Genomic DNA, 23,074 nt, shown 5'->3' on the forward strand with positions numbered 1-23,074 from the left:
TAGATATATTAATAAAAAAAGAATAAAAAAATATTTTAAAAACCTCAGAGTATGGCAGTAATGTCATCTTGTTTTGTAAATCATAGCTATTTATTAACTTTATTGAATTAATTAATCAAATTACTAAAATGAATAATCATTCAAATATTGGAATATCCGCAGTGGTAACATGTACACCCAAGAACAGCGGTCCCCAACCTTTTTTTGCGCCACAGACCGGTTTATGTCCCACAATATTTTCACGGATCAGCCTTTAAGGTGTCACGGATAAATACAACAAAATAAAACCAGTACCGGTACCCAAAAAAAAAAGATTTATTCATAACATACAGGAAAAGACCAGGGAAGCCAAGTTAGAGATAAAAACGTTTAAAAAATAACAATAAAAACCCCGAAAACCATAAATTTCACACCCGAGCCTCAACTCTCGCGGCCGGGTACCAAACAACGCCTGGGGGTTGGGGACCACTGCCCAAGAAGAGTAATAGTAATGCATAATAAAAGAGTAATCGTAATACATCACATAAACTATAGGTTCCGCATACTTTAAAAAAAAAAAAAGAAAAAGCAACATATAGTGGTGCTTTGCAACAATCCCAGCAACAAGTCAAATATCAGTCGTGCATTTTACTGATGCATATAATCTCTTAACTGAATAAGCATTGCATGAGGTGCAGTATCTTGTATATCAGTTTTGTTTTGTTTTTCCTGCCTATTTAGGGTGGTGGTTTGTGAGTTCAGAAGATGCTCAGGGCTGGGTCCCTGCCACCTGCCTGGAGGCCCAGGATGACCCTGATGACTTCAGTCTTCCAGGGGAAGAAGGTACATCAAGCATCACATTTGGGTGCTACTGTTTAGACGTAATGTTACCACAAGGAAAGGTTTAGTGCAGAAGTGCAGAATACACCACGTCAGAGGCACATCCTTTGTTACACACCATTTAACTCCTGTAACTCACTCAGTACTCAGTTGATGGTTAAAAGTCAGTCTGACAAAATTGCTTTGCTTATTGAGTTGAAGACTGTTGCTGCTAAGACTCTGACTGTGTGTGTTTTCCATTCTAGACAATTGGCAAAAGAAAATCCAAAAGGATCAATAGAAAAAAATTACAATTTCATTGCGAAATCCCTAGTAAGGATATGCTAAAGAAAGGAATATTGTACAGTAAATGACAGGATCTCAAAATAGGGTACTCTGCCAATATGCAAATTATAGATCTTAAAAGCCTGAGATGTATGACGTGGCTGGCTGCCCTATCCAAGTCTGGAGAGTCATCCAAATCAAACATTCACAGATTTTATTCCGTAAGAAAACAATACAAAATCAACAAAGTGCATTATGCTAATCAGCATTCAATTTAAAATGCCACACTAATAAGAAAAATTTAAAACACCCCAGAGATCCCTATTAACCATTAGATGAAGGAACTATTTGTCAGTTCAAGTACTGGTAAATAAAAATACCAATTATTTCCCCATAGATCCATCAATACTGAAAGTGTTTTAGGATGAAAATATCCTCCAGATTGCATTTGTAATGTTCACTTCCTATTTTGCCCCAATTACTGTGCTGGGATGTCAGTGCCACGGAGATTCTGGTCACTGCCAAGGCATATGGGTCGTCGCAGAACTTTAGGGGATCTATTCAGCACAGGCTTTGGGCAAGGTGGAGCGCACGCCTTTCTTTTCCCCCTATAATGAATATATGCGTGTGTGTGTGTGTGTGTGTGTGTGTGTGTGTGTGTGTGTGTCTACACACACGCATATAAAACTGTGTGCATGTTTGTCCATGTGTGTGCATGAAGAAATGTTGCATGAGTGACCTCAGCATGTACATAAATCCTCGCATGCAAAGTGAACTGCATATTTGTGTATAAATGTATTTGTTATAAATAATATATATGATAAAAATATATATTTATTTATATATCAAATAAATGACTAGAACAATTTAACCAGCATTAATAAACACGTGATTCTTCACTGTGTGTAGTATGTAATAGTAGTAGAAATAATGTTGACAATAGACAAGGCTTTGTTTGTTGTTGTAACAAGTTTGTCCTGTGTGTGCGTTTTTGTGTCTTACATTTTCACTCCACAAGATGTTGCTCAAGCCTTGCCTCATTAGATAAGTTATAACAGGTAAAACTAATGTGTGCCTATAACAACCACAGTATCTCATCTCAAATCTCAATATTCTGTTAATCAGAAAGAAGTTCCTGTGGTTTTTGCCCTAACAAGAATCTTTGCCAACTTTGTGGGGAAAAAAAGGATGATAGTCTGTGTCTGGTGTTTTTTAAGTTTTGGTCAGAAGCAAAGTTCCTCATTTCCTTATGTGTTCAATCTTAAAAAGAGAAGGTTTAATTTAAAGTCTGTTGAGGAAAAAGTTCTCAAACGGCAGCTCAACATCCAACCTCCCTGTGCTTGCTTCCGCTTAAATATGTGAAGCTAGAGCTTGTTGTGCCAGTCGTTAGCAGTGGCACAACAAGCTCTACTTTCAGCTTTGTTGGCAGTGTGTCACTGGCTACACACTTTTACTTGGAGATCATACCCATTAACCTATGTCGACTGCCAGTACTGCCATTAGAGGCGAGTGGGAATAACAGAGATGGCATTCACCCCTATCAAATCCTTTTGAACGCTTTATTTTATTTTAGACTGGTTGCATTATTACTTGAATAAATTTTTTAAAAATGCTGTAACTTTTACTGTCATCTTTGATTCAGTTTCACATTGAGAAAAGTTAAAAAAAAAAAAAAAAAAGGTAAAGGAAATCCCAGAAAGTTGACTCTTTTTCCATCACTTGGTTAAGTGACAAAATGTTTCTCCCACTGAAAACGCTACGTCCAGATGACCGGAATCAGCTCTCTGGGGATAAATACTTTAGGCCATTGTAGTTTAAGTGTGTCATTATGTGCTGTACATACCCAGCCTACATTATGCGTTTATTTGTGGCACCCTAACTGTGAACTGATAACGTGTTCTGATACACGTAACAATATTTCCTTTTTCCACGTTCAGAAGAGAAGTATTCAGTGATTTACCCGTACTCGGCCAGAGACCAGGATGAGATCGACCTGGAGAAAGGCATGATTGTTGAGATTATTCAGAAGAACTTGGAAGGCTGGTGGAAGATCAGGTAATGATGCTGTATATAGTTATAATACACAGACACAACAGCCACATTTTTGTTATACAGTGCAAAATGTTCAAATACTTCTTAGTACATTGTTGATAATGATGGTAATAAGAATGAAAATGCTAATGCATATTACTGTACAGACTGCAGGAAGGTCCACTCAGAATTTTTTGGTTTCCTCCAGCTTTATGTTTATTATATATCAGCCACTAACTGTCCATCTCTCCTCCATTTAGGTACCAAGGCCGCGAGGGCTGGGCCCCAGCGTCCTACCTGAAGAAGGCTGACACGCAGAAGCAGTCAGCAGGCGCTCCTCCTCATGCCAGTACAAATGACCTAGACGGGCTTTCTAAACAAATCCAGCAAAACAACGCCACTAGAGAGAACCGAGAGAATAGCCAGAAGGAAAACAGGCTCTCAGTTTTCTCTGATAACAGCAAAAGCAGTAAGTGAATTTAACAAAACAGTGCCTCTGAGATTTAGTTTTTAAATATTAAAGCAACCAAAGCATGCAAAAGCTTTGCAAAGATAAGCTTGCACACAAGTGACTAAAACCTTTTTTCTGGCAAAGCAACAATGTGGCAAATAATACAGTTTTACCCAATGAAAGTCAAAATATTTATTGTGCCAATGGAGAAAACCTGAATGGAGACGTGTAACAATTTCCCAGAACACATATTGCTAGTTTTCAGTTGGGCTGCGAGCTACTAGTGTAATTTTGTTTTGTTTTTTGCAGAAGTGGGATCAAGACACAGACCTCCTCCACGCAGAGATCTCACCATTGTAAGAATATACCCAGTGGTGATTCTGTATATCTGAAGATAGCATTCAGTGGCATACTAAATAAATAAATAAATAAGGTTTTCACCAGTGCAACCTTTATGTGTGCCTCCCACAGCCACGTGGTACAAACTTACCCAAGCCACCCGTTCCTCCCCAAGTTGAGGAAGAGTTCTACACCATAGCAGACTTTCAGACCACCATCCCTGATGGTATCAGCTTCCAAGCTGGAGTCAAAGTTGAGGTGGGTTAGACACAGCCTAAAGTTTTGCTCCTCTGAATTATGAAAAATGGTTTTTCACTAACATTTGGTTCAAATTACATTCTAGGTGATTGAGAAGAATGCGAGTGGTTGGTGGTACATCCAGATCGATGAGAAAGAAGGCTGGGCACCTGCCACCTTTATTGACAAGTACAAGAAGACCAGCAATGCCTTGCGACCCAATTTCCTCGCCCCGTTGCCCAATGAGATGGAGAAGCTGAGGCTGGAGGATGGTGGTTGTTCGAATGTTTCAGGTACAGATGACAACTGGTCCAAGCCTTTACCAGATGAGCCAAATGCAGCCTCTGAGTCTTCTACGCGCCCTAAGCTCAGAGATTGGAAGTCCAATGCCAGCAAGGGCCCCTCTTTCTCTGGGCCTTTGCCCCCAGCCCCAACTGCCCCTCCCACTGAGGAGAAACCTGCTCTGCCGCCTCGAAGAGAGTCTATTAATAAGAGCTTTGAATTGGAGGTAGCAGAGAAATCGAGGTCAGATAACTCCAAACCTTTGCCTCCAAAACCCCCAGCTCCTGGGGTCATCATGCCACTGGTTACACCTAAACCTCCCCCCTTCAAATCAGACAAACCCCCAGAGACCAAGAAAGATGAAAAGAGCAAAGCTCTTCACCTTCGAAATGAGATGGGTCTTGAATGTGGTCACAAGATCTCTGCCAAAGAGGTGAAGAAGTTTAATCTGAAACCTGTACCTAAACAGCCACCAAAACCCAAGCCAGAATCACAGGAGGAGAAAACCGAGGCACCAGGCCCAGCTGTGTTTATGAAGGCAAAGCCAGTGGTCCGACCTAAACCCGTTACAGCTGCCAAGCCAGATCCCCCAGCAGAGAAAAAAGTAGACATCACCAACTTGAGAAGCAAGTTGAGACCATCTAAGCCAGCAGATGCTAGCTCAACAGAGGTGAACCATCAGAATGACGCCTCGCCAGCAATAAATAGTTCCCACACAAGTTCACCCCCTAGCTCCCCTCCAGTGAGCATCCCACCTCTGAATAACGGTAAGTATTCTAATGAGCCAAAACTTCCACCAAAACACATCAATGGTCATAGCCAGGAGAGCTCATCGCCTCTTGCAAAACCAGCAGTGCCTCCCCACAAGGAACCCCCTCAGAGACCGCCGGCCATGGTTCCAAAAAGACCACCCCCTCCAAAGAAAACCGATCCATCAAGTCCAACTGAACTTAAGTCTCCACCAACTTTTAAAGAAGCCCAGGAGAAGGAGAAGGCCGGACCGCCACAACTCAGCAGACCACCTCCCCCAAAACCCAAAGGGTTTCAGGCACCAGCAAGCAAAGAGAAGGACGAGCCCAAGGTGAATAAAGTCCCAATTCCTCCAAAGCCCCAGCTGAAGCCCGGGCCACCCAAGGATAGGCTTCCACCTTTACTCAAGGAGCCCAGCAAGGATGAGCTGTATCTTGCTGTGGCAGACTTTGAAGGGGATGAGCAAACATCCAGCTTCAAGGTGGGCACAGTGTTTGAGGTTCTGGAAAAAAACAGCAGTGGCTGGTGGTTCTGTAAAAACGTAGGAGAAGAAGTCGAGACCTGGATCCCCTCGAATTACCTGAGCAAGAAACCTTAGGAAGTAAATGTGCTCGCACACATCGCCATATGAACATATAAGTAACTTAATGATCTAAATGAACAAGATCTCACTAATTTCTTGCTACTTAGCCTGTTTTTTGTTTTTTTTTATTTATAGGTACATTTTTTTTATTGACACATTTTGTTTCATTTTTATACAAATATTTTACCTACCAACTGAACCAGCAATAACACATGACCTTGTTGGGTTTTGTAATGTTTACTTTTTTTGTTTTATGCCAACTATATATGAAATCTTAGGTTAAAAAAAAAAGTATCTTGCCTTTGCTGCCGTATGTTAGTCACCGTGTCAGTCTCGCCATTTCTCGGGCTAGAAACTAGAACAGCAGTAAATGTATCTACACCCTTGCCTTTTAATATATGGTGCCTCAATATTATATGCGAAGTGCTTCAGCGCTTATTAAACTGTATGCAATGGTAGACATAGTCCTTGTTGGAGTCTTGGAGTCATTTTACTATAAAATCAAGAATCGCAATATACATTGCAAGAGTACAGAGTAGACGTTTAAATTAACTCACTGGGGGAGTTCATTGACTACATCTGGACTTTCAAGCGCTAATAGTTGGTTATCTCTTTGCCCAGTGCTGTTTGTTACCTTGGAGACGTGCATATTAGCGTTTCCGTATTGTATTGCTTTTATTCTGACTGCATAATTAATGTTGCAACGAATTGTAACAGATGTGCACTTTCAGTCATTTCAGCTGAAGTTTAAGGTTTGCACACACTGAAAGAAAGGGGAGAATGCCACGGTGCATTTAGTTTTATAAGCCATTTTCAGACTGCTTTCTTTTTTTGTTATCCTCACTGTAGCAAAGAGGCTATATTATCCAAACTGAGAAGGCGAGAAGGGTCTATATATCAAAGTATTTTAACATAACTGTTCTCAGACCCATCAGTGGGATTTGCAAAATGTGAACGGCAGAGCACATCTGCCCATCTGACATAGCAATTGAATTCCTACAGTCATTTGTGCAATGATTTACAGTATTGTAAATGTACAATCTGTTCGTAACCGAAGTGTGGTGCTCAGATAACAAAGTATGACCGTTGTATAAGAATAATGTTTTACATTGACGCTTGACTGGTCTCAAGCATGGTCGGTGAAACAAATTATTTTTTATTGTACAGAAATGAGTCACATCTTAACTATTGTCACTTTTATTTGATGTTCCATCTATTTTATCCCTCTCTGTGCTGATCAAAGGGTTAGAAGAAGAAAGTTTCAAGAAGGTATTTGGTTGTTGATTTATAGGATTTGCGCACTTATTTGGTAATTAAGGAAAGGTTTGGGGAAACAACTGGCTGGTAATCTAACAATTGGTCCATATCTCAAGTGTTTACAAAGTAACAATTGTCTGACACTTAAAAATTAAAATGGAGATAATTAGACAAGGCTGCAAGCTGTATAACACTAATTCTGTTCTGCTTGTAGTTGCTATAATGTTATACAATCTTCCAGTCATACCAAAGTATCTTACTAACTTTAAAAAAAAAAAAAAAAATCCTAAAGTGAAATTGTGGGAAAGGACAGAAGTACAGTAGTACAGTACAATGCAAGGCAAGTGTATAGGTGGATGGGGTTATTTCAGTATTGTAAACTGTTTACTTTTTTGCTATGTGTTTTCATTACAGTGTATCTGCTTTTGCTTTAAGTCAATAAAAGTTTTGTGATTTTCACTTCAGATGTCCCACTGCTTCCACTTAGTATTTAGAGTTTGATTTATTTGGGTTGGAGCCCTTTCAAAACTGCTTAAATTCTTCATTGCACAAATTCAACAAGGTATTGGTTGGAAACATTTCTCAGAGATTTTGACTTGCGTCGACATGGTAACATCAGTGTTACTTCAGATTTGTCAGCTACACATCTGTGATGTGAATCTCCTATCCCAAAATGCCATCTACTGAATTGAGATCTGGTGATTTTCGAGGGATTTTCCGGTTCGAGAAACCCTCACCACTATGCATCAGACAGTATGGATCCATGATTTTGTAGTGTTTGCACCAAGTTTTGCAGCATAATTGAGACTCCTTACAGCAGACAATGTTCCTCCAATCTTCTAAATCTGTGTGAATTGTAGCCTCAGTTTTCTGTTCTCAGCTGGTGTGCTCTTCTGCTGCAGTAACCCATCTGTTTCATGGTTACATGTCTGAGTTACTGTTGCTCTCCTATCAGCTCAAAGGAGTCTGGCCATTCTCTCACCTCTGGCATCAGCTAGGCATTTTCTCCCAGAGTACTGCTGCTCACTGGATAATGTCCTCTGTCCACTCTGTAAACACTAGAGATGGATGCATGGGAGATTATATGCTACCATGTGATTGGCTAATTAAACATTCACATTAACAAGCAATTCAACATTTGTATCCAATGAAGTGTGTGGTGAGTGTAACAAACTTGAATGTTCTCACTTCACAATTCCTCCAAGTTTAGCACTGCTACAATGAATGACTGAATTTGCTATACTATCTAGCATAAGTTACATAAAAACATCCTGTATATCATCACACTCCTGCGTTTCTCCACAATACTGTCCTTGTTCTTTTTAATAACCTTTCCGTGTGTGTGTGTGTGTGTGTGTGTGTGTGTGTGTGTGTGTGTGTGTGTGTGTGTGTGTGTGTGTGTGTATGTGTGTGTGTGTGTGTATGTATGTATGTATGTATGTATATAGAGGAGTTTTTAACCCCATAAATCTTTTTAACCAACTGTTTAAAAAAAAAAAAAAAAAAGATTATAGCCTTGATGTGTTTTCCAGTAGAACAGGTAGTATCATGTTACAAGGAATCTCCACAACAATCCAGCATTTATAAAATCTGCATTTATTTACAACAGTGGTTCCTTCTGAAAAAATTTTATTCATACAGTCCCTCCACACAAATAATGTTATGTAAACTAAGGCAGAGAGTCAGAGATACAGAGCCAGTAAACAGAAAAGAATTGTAAATGTAAATACTTCTGATATAAGAGAAATTAAGCTGTACCTGATTGTGGACCTGATTCAGTGTAGATCTGCAGGCCAACTGCAGTTAGCTGATGCAAACTGCTCCACTAAAACCGCTCCTCACTCAAGAAATCATGATTTTGAGCTGCAAACTTGCTTTAAGTAGAAGATTAAAGAGCTAGAGGCATCTTACAGCAGACTGAATTGTTGCACCCCCTTAAAATGATATGAAGAACTATTGTGTAAAAACCTAAATTATTGCTATTGAATACCTTAAAATTATAAAATGGTTAAATCATTCTTAACCAAAGGCTTTTATTCACCTCCCAAAAAAGGTTAACATATATATTTTTGGGTTTAAGCTCTTCATGTTATTCTCGCTCTCAGTGCAAAGGAAGGCAAAGTTTAAGAAAAATAAACCTCTTTAAGCTTAGCAAAAAACATGTAATATTGCACATTGGTTAGCATTTACTGCATGTTGCATAACAATTGTACACTTGATACATTTTCAAATTTAACTCCCCTCTATAACATCCTGAAAAAACAAAAAAACAAGCAAACAGTATTTTGCTCTGGCTTTCCCAGTTCCCATCCAGTGTGACTGATTTCTACAGTAATGATACAACAGAAAAAATAACTGAGCAATACGGAAAAAAACAAAAACTTGTGTTCCCTTATTAGTTAAAAACAAAATCTTAAAAGAAACCATCAAATTCAAATATACATTGCATTCAGCCTTTTCCCTCATTTAAAAAAAAAAGATACAAAATCATCACATCCTTCATACCATGATTGAAAGACAAAGTAAATCAAAACTATATAGGGGTAAGCTGGATAATGTTCTTTGAGTAAAAATAAATAAAGGCAAACTTTGGCAGCAAAGGCAAAGTAAGGCACAGAGAACAGGAAATTAAAAAAAAGATTCAGTAAATCAATACATTTCTAGAGGAGTTTTTGGTCTTATTTGAAAGATAACCCTGAAAAATAAAGGTAAGCAAGTACTCATTTACTAGGTCGTTAATATTTATAGCATTCCTTGTTGTCATGGGAAAAAAATCATCTCTGGCTGGGTGCTTTGGAAAAAAACAAAAAAAAACCTGTTGCCTAATCATAAGGTGGTTTTTCTGAATATTTAGTCAGATAATTTGGTATCTTCAGCTCACCCCAATAAATGGCCTTTGTATCACATTATTGAGAAATCTGAAGCACACTTGAAAAGAAAAAGAAAGCAAACACTGTATGGGAGCAGATATTATGTCAGGGTGTCTAATGACGCACATCAGAACATGAATTAAAACATAAATATTTACTAAAACAATAAAGAAACCTAATGGAAGGATCAGTATTCTGGCATTACTGGTAAAGCAAGAGAAAAAAAAAAAATAGTACCAGTGGGTGTGTATATGTTAGTGGGCAGAAGATAATATTGTGTAATGTCACAGCATCTGTTCTCATGTGGTAGTCTCGTCTTGATACGGCATAAACTTGGAGACTCTTTTGGGAGAACTGGGGTTTGGACAATCGGAACTCTCACTCATCCTGAAGAAAGCCTCCTGCTCCCTTTTCCTTGCATTCAGCTCATCTTCAAGGGCCTGGGAATGTTAAATGCACAAGTTTACCTCACAAAGTTGTAAGCTTTTGTAATGTGAACAAAGTAGAAAACAAAGAGCACCAAAATTATGAATTATTTGATATATCAACGTTCCTGTCATATGATTGGGAAAGCAGTTATTACTTAACTACTATTTTGGTCAACTTTGTTTATTGATTTGCATGGCTACAGTAAAATATGCTTTAAGAATGAACCTGGAACCAGAAGAGTTGAGCTCAGAATGAAAACATTTCTAAAACACCCTAGCAAAAATATCGTAACCGTAATTTCATTTTTTACAATTATTTGCATTTATTACAACTTTAGAAAGAAATAGGAGTATTTTTATCTTTATCTGATACTCAATTCACACTGAGCACATTTCAGTGTGTTTTTGATAATCATTCCCAGTAAGCCTGCTCTTAAAAATATATAAATTAACATGATGGTAGTATTTTGGGGGTATCTGAGCCACAGATCTTCCCTGACAATGTATTGGAGCCACGACTCCAGTACATTGTTTGTGTATGAAATTGTGAGTGGAGACAACATACCTTCTTTCTGGGCTTTAGCTGTTCCCTCCAATCCTTCATCATATAGTTGTGTTGCTCATCCAACATTTTGAGCCTCTGAGTCTCATTCTCAATCAACAGGTGACATTTTTCATTCTGCAGCATAAAATGTGCTTGTTAAGCAATGTGGGCTAGTTACTATGCTCATTAAGTATATTCTTGAAAAAAAAAAAATACAAATAGATTTGTAATAAAAATGTGTAATTATGAGAAAATATTTGCCCTCATTCACCTGTAGCTGCAGTAGCTCTCTGATATTGCTTTCACACTGACCAGTCATCTCCCTCATCTGGTTCTCGTGCTTCTGCTGCTGATGCAGCCTCTCTGCCTTCTGCCGCTTCTCCTCCTGCTGAGAAAACTGGAGAGCCACGCATGGAGCAAGTTAATAAATAGTTAACTGAATGTGTGAATATGGAGTAAGAAAGCCCCTCTGTCTCACCAGTTTGATCTTCTCCTTGTCCTCTGCAGCACTGCCCGATGAGTTAATGCGAAGGCTCTTTTTGAACATGGTCATTCGAGTCTTTGCCTCACTGCGCTGAATCTTAGGCAGTCGGCTCTTCTCCAGCTGCTGCTTAGTTTTCAGGATCTCAACCATTCGCTGATTGTAGTTCTGCATCTGTTCCTTTTCCTGCAGTGACAGGAAAAAAAACACAACAATACAGAATTGGTTAACTTGATTTTGTTAACTTGATTTTGTCATGTAATCATGATATCCACTAGTGTACCTTCTCATGCTTTTTGAGAAGCTGATGCCTCTGGAGGAAGTACTGATCTTTCATCTGCTGCTTCAACAACTGATGTTTCTCATAAAGGTTCTTCTCTTCCATCTCCCACAGTGTAGCTTCACGCTCTAATCGAATTTAAAAAGTTGACACTGAATGAAATCAAACGGTAACTACAGCAAAGATGGGATAAACACAAAATGAAGAAAACAAATAAAGCTGAAATTGTTACTGTGATCCTGTTTGGTTTACAGATGTTGTACCTCTGATTAGGCTTTGCTTCTTGTTAAGGCAATCCCTCTCCAGGTCTGCAATCTCTCTCTTGTTGTTGGAAATAATATTCTTCAGTGTGGTGTCCAGATAGTTTTTCTGAGCTATCAAGAATTTCTCTTCCTAAACGAAGGAGGAGGAGGAGGAATTGAGGAGTGGGTGAATAATCAGACAAAAATCAGCAGTTTCATGCAGGTGCCGTTTTCCTTCATACAATCTACACATGCCAATTACAAGAAGCCTGCAACCAACATAACTCAACCGAGAAACATGCCATCAGTGTTTACATCTAGTCTCTTTCCTGGTAGATGTATATTTCTATCTGTAGTGATAAAGTTCCTAGATATAGCACCCATTTACCAGGTTCATTGTTTCTGAAAAAGAAGCTTTTTCCAGTGCATTCAACATAAGTTTTTATGATCATGTCATAATTGTAAATATTTCCAAAACTGAGCAACCTGCACCACCAAAACAATGTAGACTGAAAAATAACACTAAATTCAAGAGTTTAAAAAATATACATTTGATTTAACAGAGCTGTAATTATGCATCAAAATGGCACAAATGACCTAGCATCATACCTCTGACATCTTCATTTCTTGGAAGGAATTCATCTTCTGTTTCAAGGTGTCTTTACGCTGACTTCTGGGCAGCTTATCAACAGATTGTTTTACCTAAAAAGAAAATACACTTCAGTAATTAAACCTCCGACATCAGAACTTCAGAAATGTATACAAAAATCAACACAGCTGTGCAGTCGTTGAGGCTGAACACTGAAAGCTTCCTTTGACTTGCACCCTTTCTTTATGTTCTATTGTGAATCAAGTGGGCTTAAATAAATGCAAGAATATGTGAACTGATTACTGGTTATTTTGCTTGGGTGTACACACACACACTTTACCTCCTTTTTCTTAAGTTTTAATTGGTCCTGGAATTTCTGATGGTCTCGTTCCTGTTCTGCTTTGATACGCCTGGTTTCTTCTTTCAGTTTAACTTTGTGTTCTTCCTCCATTTTCTCAATTGCCTGCTTCTGGTTCCTCTCCAGATTCTCCAGCTCTGTATCATAGTGCTTCTTCTTGGTCTAGGACACACCAACAGGACATATGCACATCATAATTTTAGCTGACAGCAAACAAAATAAAAAGTCTCCAGTTCAAAAGTTTATTGCAACTGAAAGTTGCAAACAACATAATGCTATGAATGATTAGATCGAAAAAATAAATAATTTTCCAAGTATAAGTACATTATCCAGTGGTCCAAAAGTGTTTGGCTCATCCTGATTTCTGAAAAATGCAGTTTTTAAATAATTTCATTCATTTATTAAGGGAGAAAAGTTATCCAAACCTACCTGGTCCTGTGTGAAAAAGTAAAAAAGTAATTGCCCCTTGGCCTTCTTAAATCATGGATTAACTGTGATTAACCACATTTTTTGGAAAATACTCTGGAGTGACGAGACAAAAGGTGAACTTTTTGGAAGGTTTGAGTTCCATTACATCTGGCATAAAGCTAACACAGCATTTTTCATCCTACCAACAGTAAAATATGATTATAGTGTGACGGTCTGGGGCCGTTTTGCTGCCTCAGGACTTGGAAGACTTGCTGTGGTAAACAGAACCATGAATTCTGCCGTCTACCAAAACATCCTGAAGGAGCATGTGTGGCCATCTGTTTGTGACCTCAAACTGAAGCACACTTGGGTTCTGCAGCAGAACAATGATCCAAAACACACCAGCAAGTCCACTTCTGAATGTCTTAAGAAAAACAAAAGGCTTGTTTTTCTTGAAGACTTTGGAGTGGTCTTGTCAAATTTCTGACCTGAATCCAATTGAGATGCTGAGGCACGACCTTTAAAAGGAGGTTCATGCTCAAAAACCGCAATGTGGCTAAATTACAACAATTCTGCAAAGATAATTCCTCCACAGTGCTGTAAAAGACTCATTGCTAGTTATCGCAAATGCTTGATTTTAGTTGTTGCTGCTAAGGGTGGCTCAACCAGTTTTTAGGTTTAGCAAGCAATCACTTTTTTCACACTTTTTTTAAATAAACAACAACACTATAGCTATTCTGTTATACCTGTATGTAAAAAATACACTGCACCCAAAATATTTCATAGTTCAGCAATACTGATCAATCTAATAAACTTAAACCTACTCCATCCTTCCTATTCTGGTATTTTAAAGAGTACTTAGCAGAAATATTAAGCAACCTAACTAACAGAGTTGCAAACTCCCAGCAAAAAAAAAAAAAAAAAAAAAAAAAAAAAAGAAAAGAAAAGGGAACCACCCCCCACCCTCCACCTCATGATGCTTAATCGACGTAATCAACTTTAATTTGATGCAGTGTGGAAAAAAAAAATGCACAGAAATAAATTATTTTTCAAGAAAAATTAAATAGATTCAACATCTTTCTTCAACAGAATTGCAGACTGCACAGATGGTACCTTCCCAAAGGAAAAAGTACTATAGCTTACTAGGGTATATTAGACTTCATATATACAGTAATGGACTTCTATATATTTTACACAAGATTAAAACTTTGGGTGTAAGATTCGGATATTTATTTATTAAAAGCTAGACATTTTAAATGAGAATAAGAAAGAAAAGTATGTCTCTGTGCCCCCTTTTCCCTGTTAATGCCCTACCTGCCCCCCTGGCTACACTTTGCTAGATCCGCCCCTGCACAGTTACTAGCGGTCAGCTACATAGAAAAGGATCCTGGTGTAGAAAGTAATATTAAATAAATTCTAACAACAGCTTATCAAGCTTAAACGTGCTGCTGTTGTTCCGCCGCTGGTTTCCTCTTTCTGGTGCAAAGTGGGTCAAAAACAAAGAAGAGAGACGGACTCGCGACAGAAAAGCCGATCAGCTGATCATTAAGCAGTTTCATGAAGTAGCGGCAGGAGAGGGAGAGAGAGAGAAGAGGCAGTCGCTCCATATATCGGTTGTTAAGCTTAACGTGGGAATGCTTTACAAACATTCAGAGATGAACTTACACACTTGCTTTACTTCTCTCTGGGATAACTTCCTCGGAGACGAAATGCCGGATTGCTATCGAGGCTACAAATACACACAGCCGCTCTATCACGTGAGCACACTGCTCCGACGTGCTACGGTTGTGAGCCGAGTTACGCTGTGTCGCAAGTTTTGTGAGGTGCTTTTTTGATATTTAATGGATCAGATTAAATTTTTTTATTTCTCTCCGATATCCGATCCAGTAATTTACGTCAGTATCGGACCGATACCGATACGTAATATCGGATCGGTCCATCTCTAGTGCATTCATAGGTTATATTTGTCTAATATTTAAATTTGTTTGATGATCTGAAACATTTAAGTGTGACAAAAATACATACGACCATAGAGAGTTGTTGCATTAATTCTAAGTTTTAGCTAAAGATGAAAATGCTGTTGTTAAAGCTGTTAGAGTAATGTGACTCACATTCATCTCCTGGTCAAAACGTCTTTGTATTTGTTCCCTTTGTATTTCCAGTTTGGCATTCAGAGTAGCCAGGGCCCGTTGCTCTTCCTTCTGCAACAGACGGAGCTCGCGCAGCTCCTGTCGCCTACAAAAAAAACAAACAAACAAAAAAATAACATCTGTTATCCCTCCTCAAGTACAATGTATTTGGGAAGAACTGTTCTCTTTTCACACCACCTAAGGAGCAGTATTATCTATCTATCCATCCATCTATCCATCCATCCATCTATATACTGAGCCTAAATCGAAAGGAGAAGCAAAGTAAACAAAAACTGCGGAATTAGGTTTTGGATATATTGTTTTGCTGGTAGTGGTTTTGAAACAAAGAAGGACACCTAAAATAACTGAAATTATGTCAGGTAAGATCTACTATAACTGGTAGCAAAATAACACAGGTGCTTAAATTACAGGTTAGAACTTTATCACATGTTAGATAAGGACACAGCAGCAGAAAAGTAATGAATAAGGGAGTAGACTAAATTGAGCTCTTTTACTTTATAATAAAAACAACGTTTATGCTGACAGAGCACTAACAGCACTTTGAATGGTGCAAACACAATGGAAGCAAAAGAAAATGCATTTTTTTTGTTGAGCACCAAGTTTCTGAAGATTATTTTCACCAAATTTAAACTAAGAATGATATCATAATATTACTGCAGCCATAGGTGCAGTATCATAGTCCCACCACTAGATGGCAGGAGTAAAACACAGGAACTCACTATGCTTCAAAGGATGTGTGTTTAAGACCAAGTATAGAAATCAGTTGTTTCAAATACCAAATACAGATCACCTGAACTTTGACTTAACCAATAAGTAATTTCAGAGATTTAACTTTCCTCTCAGACCAGAGACCAAATTAGTCTTTTTCCAATAATAGTTCTAATCTCCAGAGACTAAAGTCCCAAAGAGCAGGATGACTGAAATAGTAAGAACTAAAACATAAAACAAAAATAAATAAATAAATCACAATCCAGTGTTCACTGTGTCGTGAGAACACGAGAGTCCATGCCTCTCATTTAGAGCGAATGAAAAATGGCTTAGCTACCAGGGAATAATAAGATCACCCACATACCTGAGGAATCTCATCTCCTCATCCTTCTTCTCATCATCTCTGATGATCTTGGAGGTGGTCACACTCACCGCCACACCGTCAACAACAAACTTTCTGGTCCGCCTCAGAGTCTTATCTGAAAAGTTCTGACAGGTAGACAAAAACACAGAAAAGCCTGGTTTTAGATGTATTCAAACTCAGAGTTTAACATTTTTCATGTACTTTAAGTTTAAATGCAGGTTTTTTTAGTAGTTAAATAGGTCCGTACTACCAGATTCTTTCACTTCCATAGCATAATTAGACTCTCGCAATAGACAGGTTTTCTTTTTGTGTGTTAAAAACAATTTGCAACTTTACTTGTAAAATCTCTGTGCTTATATCAACCGTGACTGTAAGGAACACCCCAATATGCCCCCCCACCCCAAATCTTCAGATCACTCACAGAAACTATTTTCATGCAAATTCCTATGAATTAACTTCAAATATTTCAAATGTGTCAAGGTTTATCTGTAGTGTAGTCTTTATCTATTGAAGGAGAGACTGAGTAAGTATGTATGGCAGTGTGCATGTTTACATGGCATTAATATCCTGTAAGGCAGGTTCTACTGTAACAAGAAGCAAGATGCTGATCTGTTAGCATAATGGAGAGCCCCATGGAGGAAGTAACAACATCGTATACCAAATACGGCACCATGTGACTTGGCTTCTCAACCTTCTTCAACAAGAATACTGCTTAAAAGCTTTCTTTATCCAGACTTGTGGATCTTCACATTGCCTGAAAGGTCATTTCTAACCATTCGCCCACAGAGCAGATGACCTTTTTCTCAGCCAACGAAGGTTTGTTCAAGTTTGCTCTAGCTCAAAAAGCACAAATCAGGCAGTTCAACCAAACAATGTGTGGTGATGTAAACACACGTTTCCTTTCAGTCAGTGCATGAGACATAGCGTTTTGTAATTGCAATGCAAAACTGTCACGGTTAACTGGAGCATGTGTAACTGAGAAGTTACACCTTCTTTGTCCCCTGTCCAAGTCATCCTCCAGGGACAATATTTGCAAAATGATATGGCAGGGTTTACTCAGCAAACACTGGGAAGTTCTGAATGTCGTCACTTCCTGGTGTATAAATAGTTCATATATAATGAAGAGGAGATGAGACCAGAGAACTAAAGAGAGCATGAACGCAAGACAGAAGGTATGAGGAAAGTAAGAGAAAGTCATTTGTGCTTCAATGAAATAAAAATGAATGACAAAACTAAAACAAAAAGCTAATGACATTTTTGCTTTCACTTTTACACAGTGAATAAGAAGTTATCTCAACTCTTCCTCTTGAGAGAATGATACAGATCTGCCTTGAAATTTAAAAAAAAGAATGATTTTATTACAAAGTCATTCAGAATTATTTTATCTAAACAATTCAGTTTGTTTTATCTTTTAATGTAACAGGGACTTTCTTGCAGTTATGGATGTCTTGTTTGAAGTACTTGTCTTAGCAGTTTTTTTTGTTTGCTTTTTGCATTTGTCGGCTTATTTCTGGTCTTTTCTCCATTTTGTTCGAAGAAAACAAAACATTTGGCTGAAGATTTTAAAAGAGAGAGAGAAAAAAAAAAAAGAGTAAATATATTAGGACAGAAGGACCCTAGGAAGGTGTTCCCCACTCAGAGGGAATTATTTTGGTTTGCACAAACTGCTGTTTGCCATAACAAAGCTTCCCCATGAAACCAACACAGCTGAGCAAACACGCTCCATATGAATCTGTGTGAGGCTCCTGTCATAGCTGGCAGCTACCGGATGCTAATGTCGCACTGCTGAGTACTACTGAATCATTTTCTGTGGAACTGACACACTGACGATGACAATAAATCTATGTGCTTGTGTGTTCTGGTGTGTTATTAAGCGCACACTGACACCAAGATGAAAGGATATATCCATCCTGCAGTTCAGCTGTGGCGTTCATGTTTGAGGCCATCCGTGACTGTGCCGACTCCCTGTCACTCTTCATTCACACAAAAAGCAAACAAACAAACAAAAGAAAAAACACATGTAGGTCTCACACACACCCCATGGATTTATGAGTGCATGTGCACACTGACGTTTTCACTCATTCTCTCGTGCAGAAATAAAGAAATCATATTTTTTTAAAAACAAGAAAATAATAAAAAAGAAAAAAGCTTACAGGCAGACTTGCCTGGTAAATAATCTATTATTTAAAAAAAAAAAAAAAAAAAAAAACCTGACATGTCGAGCAGCCATGACTCCACGCACAGTTAATAGGATTTTAATCATGGTCAGTCCATAAGCCTCCAGAAGCAACTCACTGACAATGGGCTGCATAGAAATTTCCACTCACAATAGTGAATGCTGAACTGTGCCCACACAAAGGCCACCACTGGTCTAGATGAACTGAAAGTGTTGCATATTTGGCTTCTCTTCCCCAACGTCTAGCCTCCCAATCGTCTCGCTTACAAGGACTGTCAGACATGGATTTGGTGATTCTTACGCAGAGATAACCTGTCCTAAGTGGGTTTGCAAAAATATCCTTTTTAAAGCTGGTAAATCAAAAAAAAAAAATCATTTTGGAGATGCCCCAATATGCTTTGTCACCAATTCAGCCCAAACTTGAGAAATAAATCCCAGCATCCTCACAGTCAATAAAAAAAGTTACTTAAGTCCTCATGAATGTAAAACTTTGGGTTCCCTAAGTTCAATGTGCGTGCAAACCTAATGGGAGACAGGCAATACTCTGTTTCAAACTCCCACACCCTAAAACAACACAATGCTGTTTCAGTTCCGCTATGAGGTCAGAGAAACACTTCTTTTTTCCCCCCAGGAGGGGTTTTCCTACAGAGCTGCCCTCTGTACATCTTTAACACTTGGGCACTGGTTTCACCATAAAGATATGTTCTGCGAAAACACTTTAGAGAATGAGGGATCTATCTTCTCTGACCATTCCTTTCTGGCATTTTAAAAAAGTTTGAGTAAATGAATTATATGAATTCCTTTAAGTACAGAAAGCTTTGATCTGTGTTGACTCACCCGTGCAGAAATGGATGTGTTCTCCCTGTGGACAGACAAATCCATGCTCTCAGATGCCATGCTGCCTGAATAGGACAACCGCTCAATAATCCCTCCATTGAGATAAGATGAACCAGGGTCATCGTTTACTCCCACTGGTGTCTTCTCAGGGGAATCCTCTATTAGGCTGCCGTTTGCTTCCTGGGTGGGAGCAGAGGAGGATCCAGGCGAAGGTACAGGAATCGAAACACCACTTGAAGTTGGCAATTCTCCATTAGCTGGGATCTTGGAGACCTCTGGTTCTGTTGAACCCATAAAGTTTATCGCACGCTCCTCAGATCTCTCAGATTCCATATTAAAGAGAGATGGTGGCTGTTCTGTCTCTGGGGTGTCTCCGGCAACCTAGAACAATGATTTTAGTATTAATACTAAAAATAAATAAATACATTATCCAACTTCATAAATATACACGAGCAGAACAACTTTCAAAAAGTACCTTTTCCTCCTCAAGTGTGGGTGTACTCTTCCCATCCTCAATACCAGAGTCTGAGAAGGTAGTCTTGGTTGAGGACTCACTCTCAGATTTCTCAGACTCGGATTTCTCAATTTCACCCATTTTGTCTCCCACCTCATCTGGATCTTTCTTAGGCAAATTCTGCCGTGGCAGGGGTACAGGGACTGCCATGGTGGAGCCTGGCTCTTCCTCTGTTGATGTATCTGGCTGGTTCAGCTTCCTGGGGAATGGTACTGGTCCAGGTGAAGAGGGTGTGGTAGGGCTTGGGGTTTCTGGGGGCTGGTCACCTTCCAAACTGGTCTGACTAGTCTGGCATGGCTCCTTGGCTGAGGACTAAAGGAACAGAAGTGCTGTTAGGCACTGGTGTGACAAAACATTTCATGTTCGTAAGACATTAAGTCATGGGTGGTCTCCAAAACGTTAATGTTTTCAACCTTTGCTTCTGGTCCAAACACTAATGGAAGAAAAAAAAAACATTCAGGCCGTTCACCTTTTTGCTAAGGAACTTTAATCTCTGGTTTAGTATGAATGCAGTCATTCCTGTTTTATACTTGCACACTGCTACTTTTAAGTACAGCTTAGATGGCTATCTAATCTGCAATGGCAAGCTAATAATTACAGAGGTGAAAAACCTGTGTAAGTCAGCACAGACTCCCAGGACCTGAGAGTTAATGGCATTATCATTGCTATTATGAAAATCTTGATGCGAAATAAATCAGTGTGCACTCTTTCACTTTTGCATACAGCAGTGCATTCCTTAAATGTACTTTATTATGCAGACAAAGCTGCACTTCTACAGCGTCAAAAGTATGTGAAACACCTGCAAATATGCTGCAAAACCAAAGCCCAAGACTAACAATCTTAGATAAATTATATTACTGCAATTAGCATGTATAGAGGTAAGGGAATCACATCTCAGAACCACCCTATCAAATCAGACTAGGAAAGAATTAACTGATTATGCAGCTCAAAGAAAGCAAAAACAAACAAACAAAAAAGCCAATCATTTAAATGATATAAATGAATTTTTAAAAAAAGAAAATTGTCATGCAACACGCTAAACAGTAACCAGAAATAACGTAATGTGTATGTGCAAAAAGAAGATATTGCACAACTATGTATAACTGCACTTTCATGTCCCAAACATGTGAGACAAGAATTCTACATATGTGGACATCTCTAATCAGCAGCTCTGTATCAGGAACAGTCTCTTCTCCCTCAGGTAAAAAAAACAAAACAAAAACCTGTCTTGATGATTCACAGCTTCACTAATGTCTCAGCAAACATCATGTTCTCACTTTGTGAGATATATATAGAAAAAGAGAAACTGTCTGGTTTCTGCTTGTTTCAAAGTCAGCAATTTGTTACTGTATGTATGAAAATGTTGCTGCCTGCAAATGAGAGGGAGCTTTATTTGTGATTTCTAAAAAGAGATAATAAAATAACTAACAATTTTATGAAAAAAAAAAAAAAAACCAGCGCTGGCGTCATACACAGAGAAATAATAAAACAAAGTAAGATTTTAGGGAAACCATCTTGTTCAACTACCATGAAATGTGGACCAGTGTACTTTAGCAGCATTTTAAAGGGTGCTCACACAGATCATTGATTTGATTTAGTTACTTTATATAAAGATAACTGACAACTACTTTTAAATAATAACTTTCCTTTCAATGATTAATGTACAATAAGGTGCACAAAGAAGACCTCCTACAGAAAGCTATTCCAAAGACCTGCCCAAGTAAGACCTACACTATTCAATTGTCTAGATCAGAGTGTTTACTGTTTAGCACTTAAAAGCTGGCAGTTTACACATTTCCAGATTACACCATCAGTATACTAGACATGAGTTAGTCATCCAAATAAAATAAAATAAAATAATCCTTAAATGCCACAACATGTACAATAAGGAAGTACAATGTAAAAGGCTATTTTTCTTCATAGAGAGAGAGAAAAAAAAAATGTATGAAAACATTTGTCTCATTACAGCATTTGTAAGATTGTTTCAAGGATCCTATAAAGACCTGCTATAGCTATGTAGAGATCCTCATGTTTTTGATTAAGGGTCAGAGTATCTTGGCTGAACAATAAGCAACCTAAAATAATTTACTCCTTTAGGGATTGTGAGGCAATAGCTGTTTCTACAGGCCTATATTTAACCATGTGCCGGTGTGGGTGAATGCCTGTGTTCCGTTTTCTGTTCCTTTGTTTGTGCTCAGGGCAGGCAGCAAACTGCACTTTCATCCCATGTTACTGTCTAATCTCCAGTCCTCTGTGACTTCATGAATGACTTCAGTGGAATAAACCATCAATCCTTCTGCAGAAAGGCTATATTTAGCAAAATATGCTTTAAGAGGAGGTCAACAAGCCAGGAGAACAAACGTGAGGGTCGGTGGTTAAGGAAGAACCTACGTGATTTTTGGGGAACACATGCAGGTAAGTGCACGCCTTTTTGTCATTATGTGTGCAAGTTGCAACTTAATTACACAGTCTGGACACTGAAATTAAGGGTAATTTCCATCTCACTGTGTGGTCTGACAGGAAAATGAGAAACGTCACAGAAATGCATTTACTTGTAAAGTCAATACCACTTCTACGTCAAAATGCATCCATTTTCTGTGCCATCATTATGTTTTTAATTTAAATCAAACATTAATAAATTAACCTATAAATTAAACCAATTGAATGGAAGAGCATGAACTTGTTTTGGAAACACCAAAATAGAAAGGACAATGATAATGAACAGGTTTGGTACCACAGTAAGGTCCATGCCCTCGTCTTCCTCTCCTTCCTCTCTATTGTCTTCGATTTCCTCCATGACTTCAGCCTTGACCTCAGCCACCAGCTCTCTCAGCGGACGGTTGGTCGTCACCGATTTCACAAAAGGGTGCTGTAGATATGAGAAGAGACAGTTATTAAGGCTCATCAGAAATTTATTTTAGGAATAAATAATATAAACACTACACATTTAGTTATTGCCTAAGAGTGAGGCTGACTAAAAGGCTTACAACCATGAAGCAATATTTGCAAAAAACACAAGAACAGTATTTTCCACAGGTTTAAATAATTAGCAGATGACACCACTGAGGAATGTGGCAGCATTCTGTAACATCTCAACTTTCAATGATATCAA

At 38.5% G+C, this 23,074-nt stretch overlaps 2 protein-coding genes across 3 annotated transcripts in view; one reads left to right on the forward strand and one right to left on the reverse strand.

Annotated features, from left to right (window-relative positions):
- Nucleotides 1-7,472, forward strand: part of sh3pxd2b (SH3 and PX domains 2B) — a 34,754-nt gene extending 27,282 nt beyond the window's left edge. For both annotated transcript variants that reach the window (XM_031725931.2, XM_039618448.1), the window contains 6 exons: nucleotides 721-822; nucleotides 3,021-3,138; nucleotides 3,375-3,583; nucleotides 3,875-3,921; nucleotides 4,037-4,162; nucleotides 4,248-7,472. In XM_031725931.2, the coding sequence (XP_031581791.2) occupies nucleotides 721-822; nucleotides 3,021-3,138; nucleotides 3,375-3,583; nucleotides 3,875-3,921; nucleotides 4,037-4,162; nucleotides 4,248-5,771 (2,126 nt within the window). In that variant the 3' untranslated portion in view covers nucleotides 5,772-7,472. The remainder of the gene's footprint in view (nucleotides 1-720; nucleotides 823-3,020; nucleotides 3,139-3,374; nucleotides 3,584-3,874; nucleotides 3,922-4,036; nucleotides 4,163-4,247) is intronic.
- A 1,119-nt stretch (nucleotides 7,473-8,591) lies between these two features.
- The window catches only part of stk10 (serine/threonine kinase 10), a 43,339-nt gene continuing 28,856 nt past the window's right edge, over nucleotides 8,592-23,074 (reverse strand). The window contains exons 8-20 of the mRNA XM_031725932.2: nucleotides 22,697-22,831; nucleotides 19,924-20,274; nucleotides 19,449-19,829; nucleotides 16,436-16,560; nucleotides 15,325-15,448; nucleotides 12,788-12,967; nucleotides 12,468-12,560; nucleotides 11,880-12,009; nucleotides 11,620-11,744; nucleotides 11,334-11,522; nucleotides 11,127-11,252; nucleotides 10,877-10,990; nucleotides 8,592-10,323 (exon numbers count right to left, since the gene is read on the reverse strand). Coding sequence (XP_031581792.2) covers nucleotides 10,183-10,323; nucleotides 10,877-10,990; nucleotides 11,127-11,252; nucleotides 11,334-11,522; nucleotides 11,620-11,744; nucleotides 11,880-12,009; nucleotides 12,468-12,560; nucleotides 12,788-12,967; nucleotides 15,325-15,448; nucleotides 16,436-16,560; nucleotides 19,449-19,829; nucleotides 19,924-20,274; nucleotides 22,697-22,831 — 2,214 coding nt within the window. The 3' untranslated portion in view covers nucleotides 8,592-10,182. The remainder of the gene's footprint in view (nucleotides 10,324-10,876; nucleotides 10,991-11,126; nucleotides 11,253-11,333; nucleotides 11,523-11,619; nucleotides 11,745-11,879; nucleotides 12,010-12,467; nucleotides 12,561-12,787; nucleotides 12,968-15,324; nucleotides 15,449-16,435; nucleotides 16,561-19,448; nucleotides 19,830-19,923; nucleotides 20,275-22,696; nucleotides 22,832-23,074) is intronic.

This window comes from Oreochromis aureus, linkage group 10, assembly GCF_013358895.1.
Source record: "Oreochromis aureus strain Israel breed Guangdong linkage group 10, ZZ_aureus, whole genome shotgun sequence".
Lineage (NCBI taxonomy): Eukaryota > Metazoa > Chordata > Actinopteri > Cichliformes > Cichlidae > Oreochromis > Oreochromis aureus.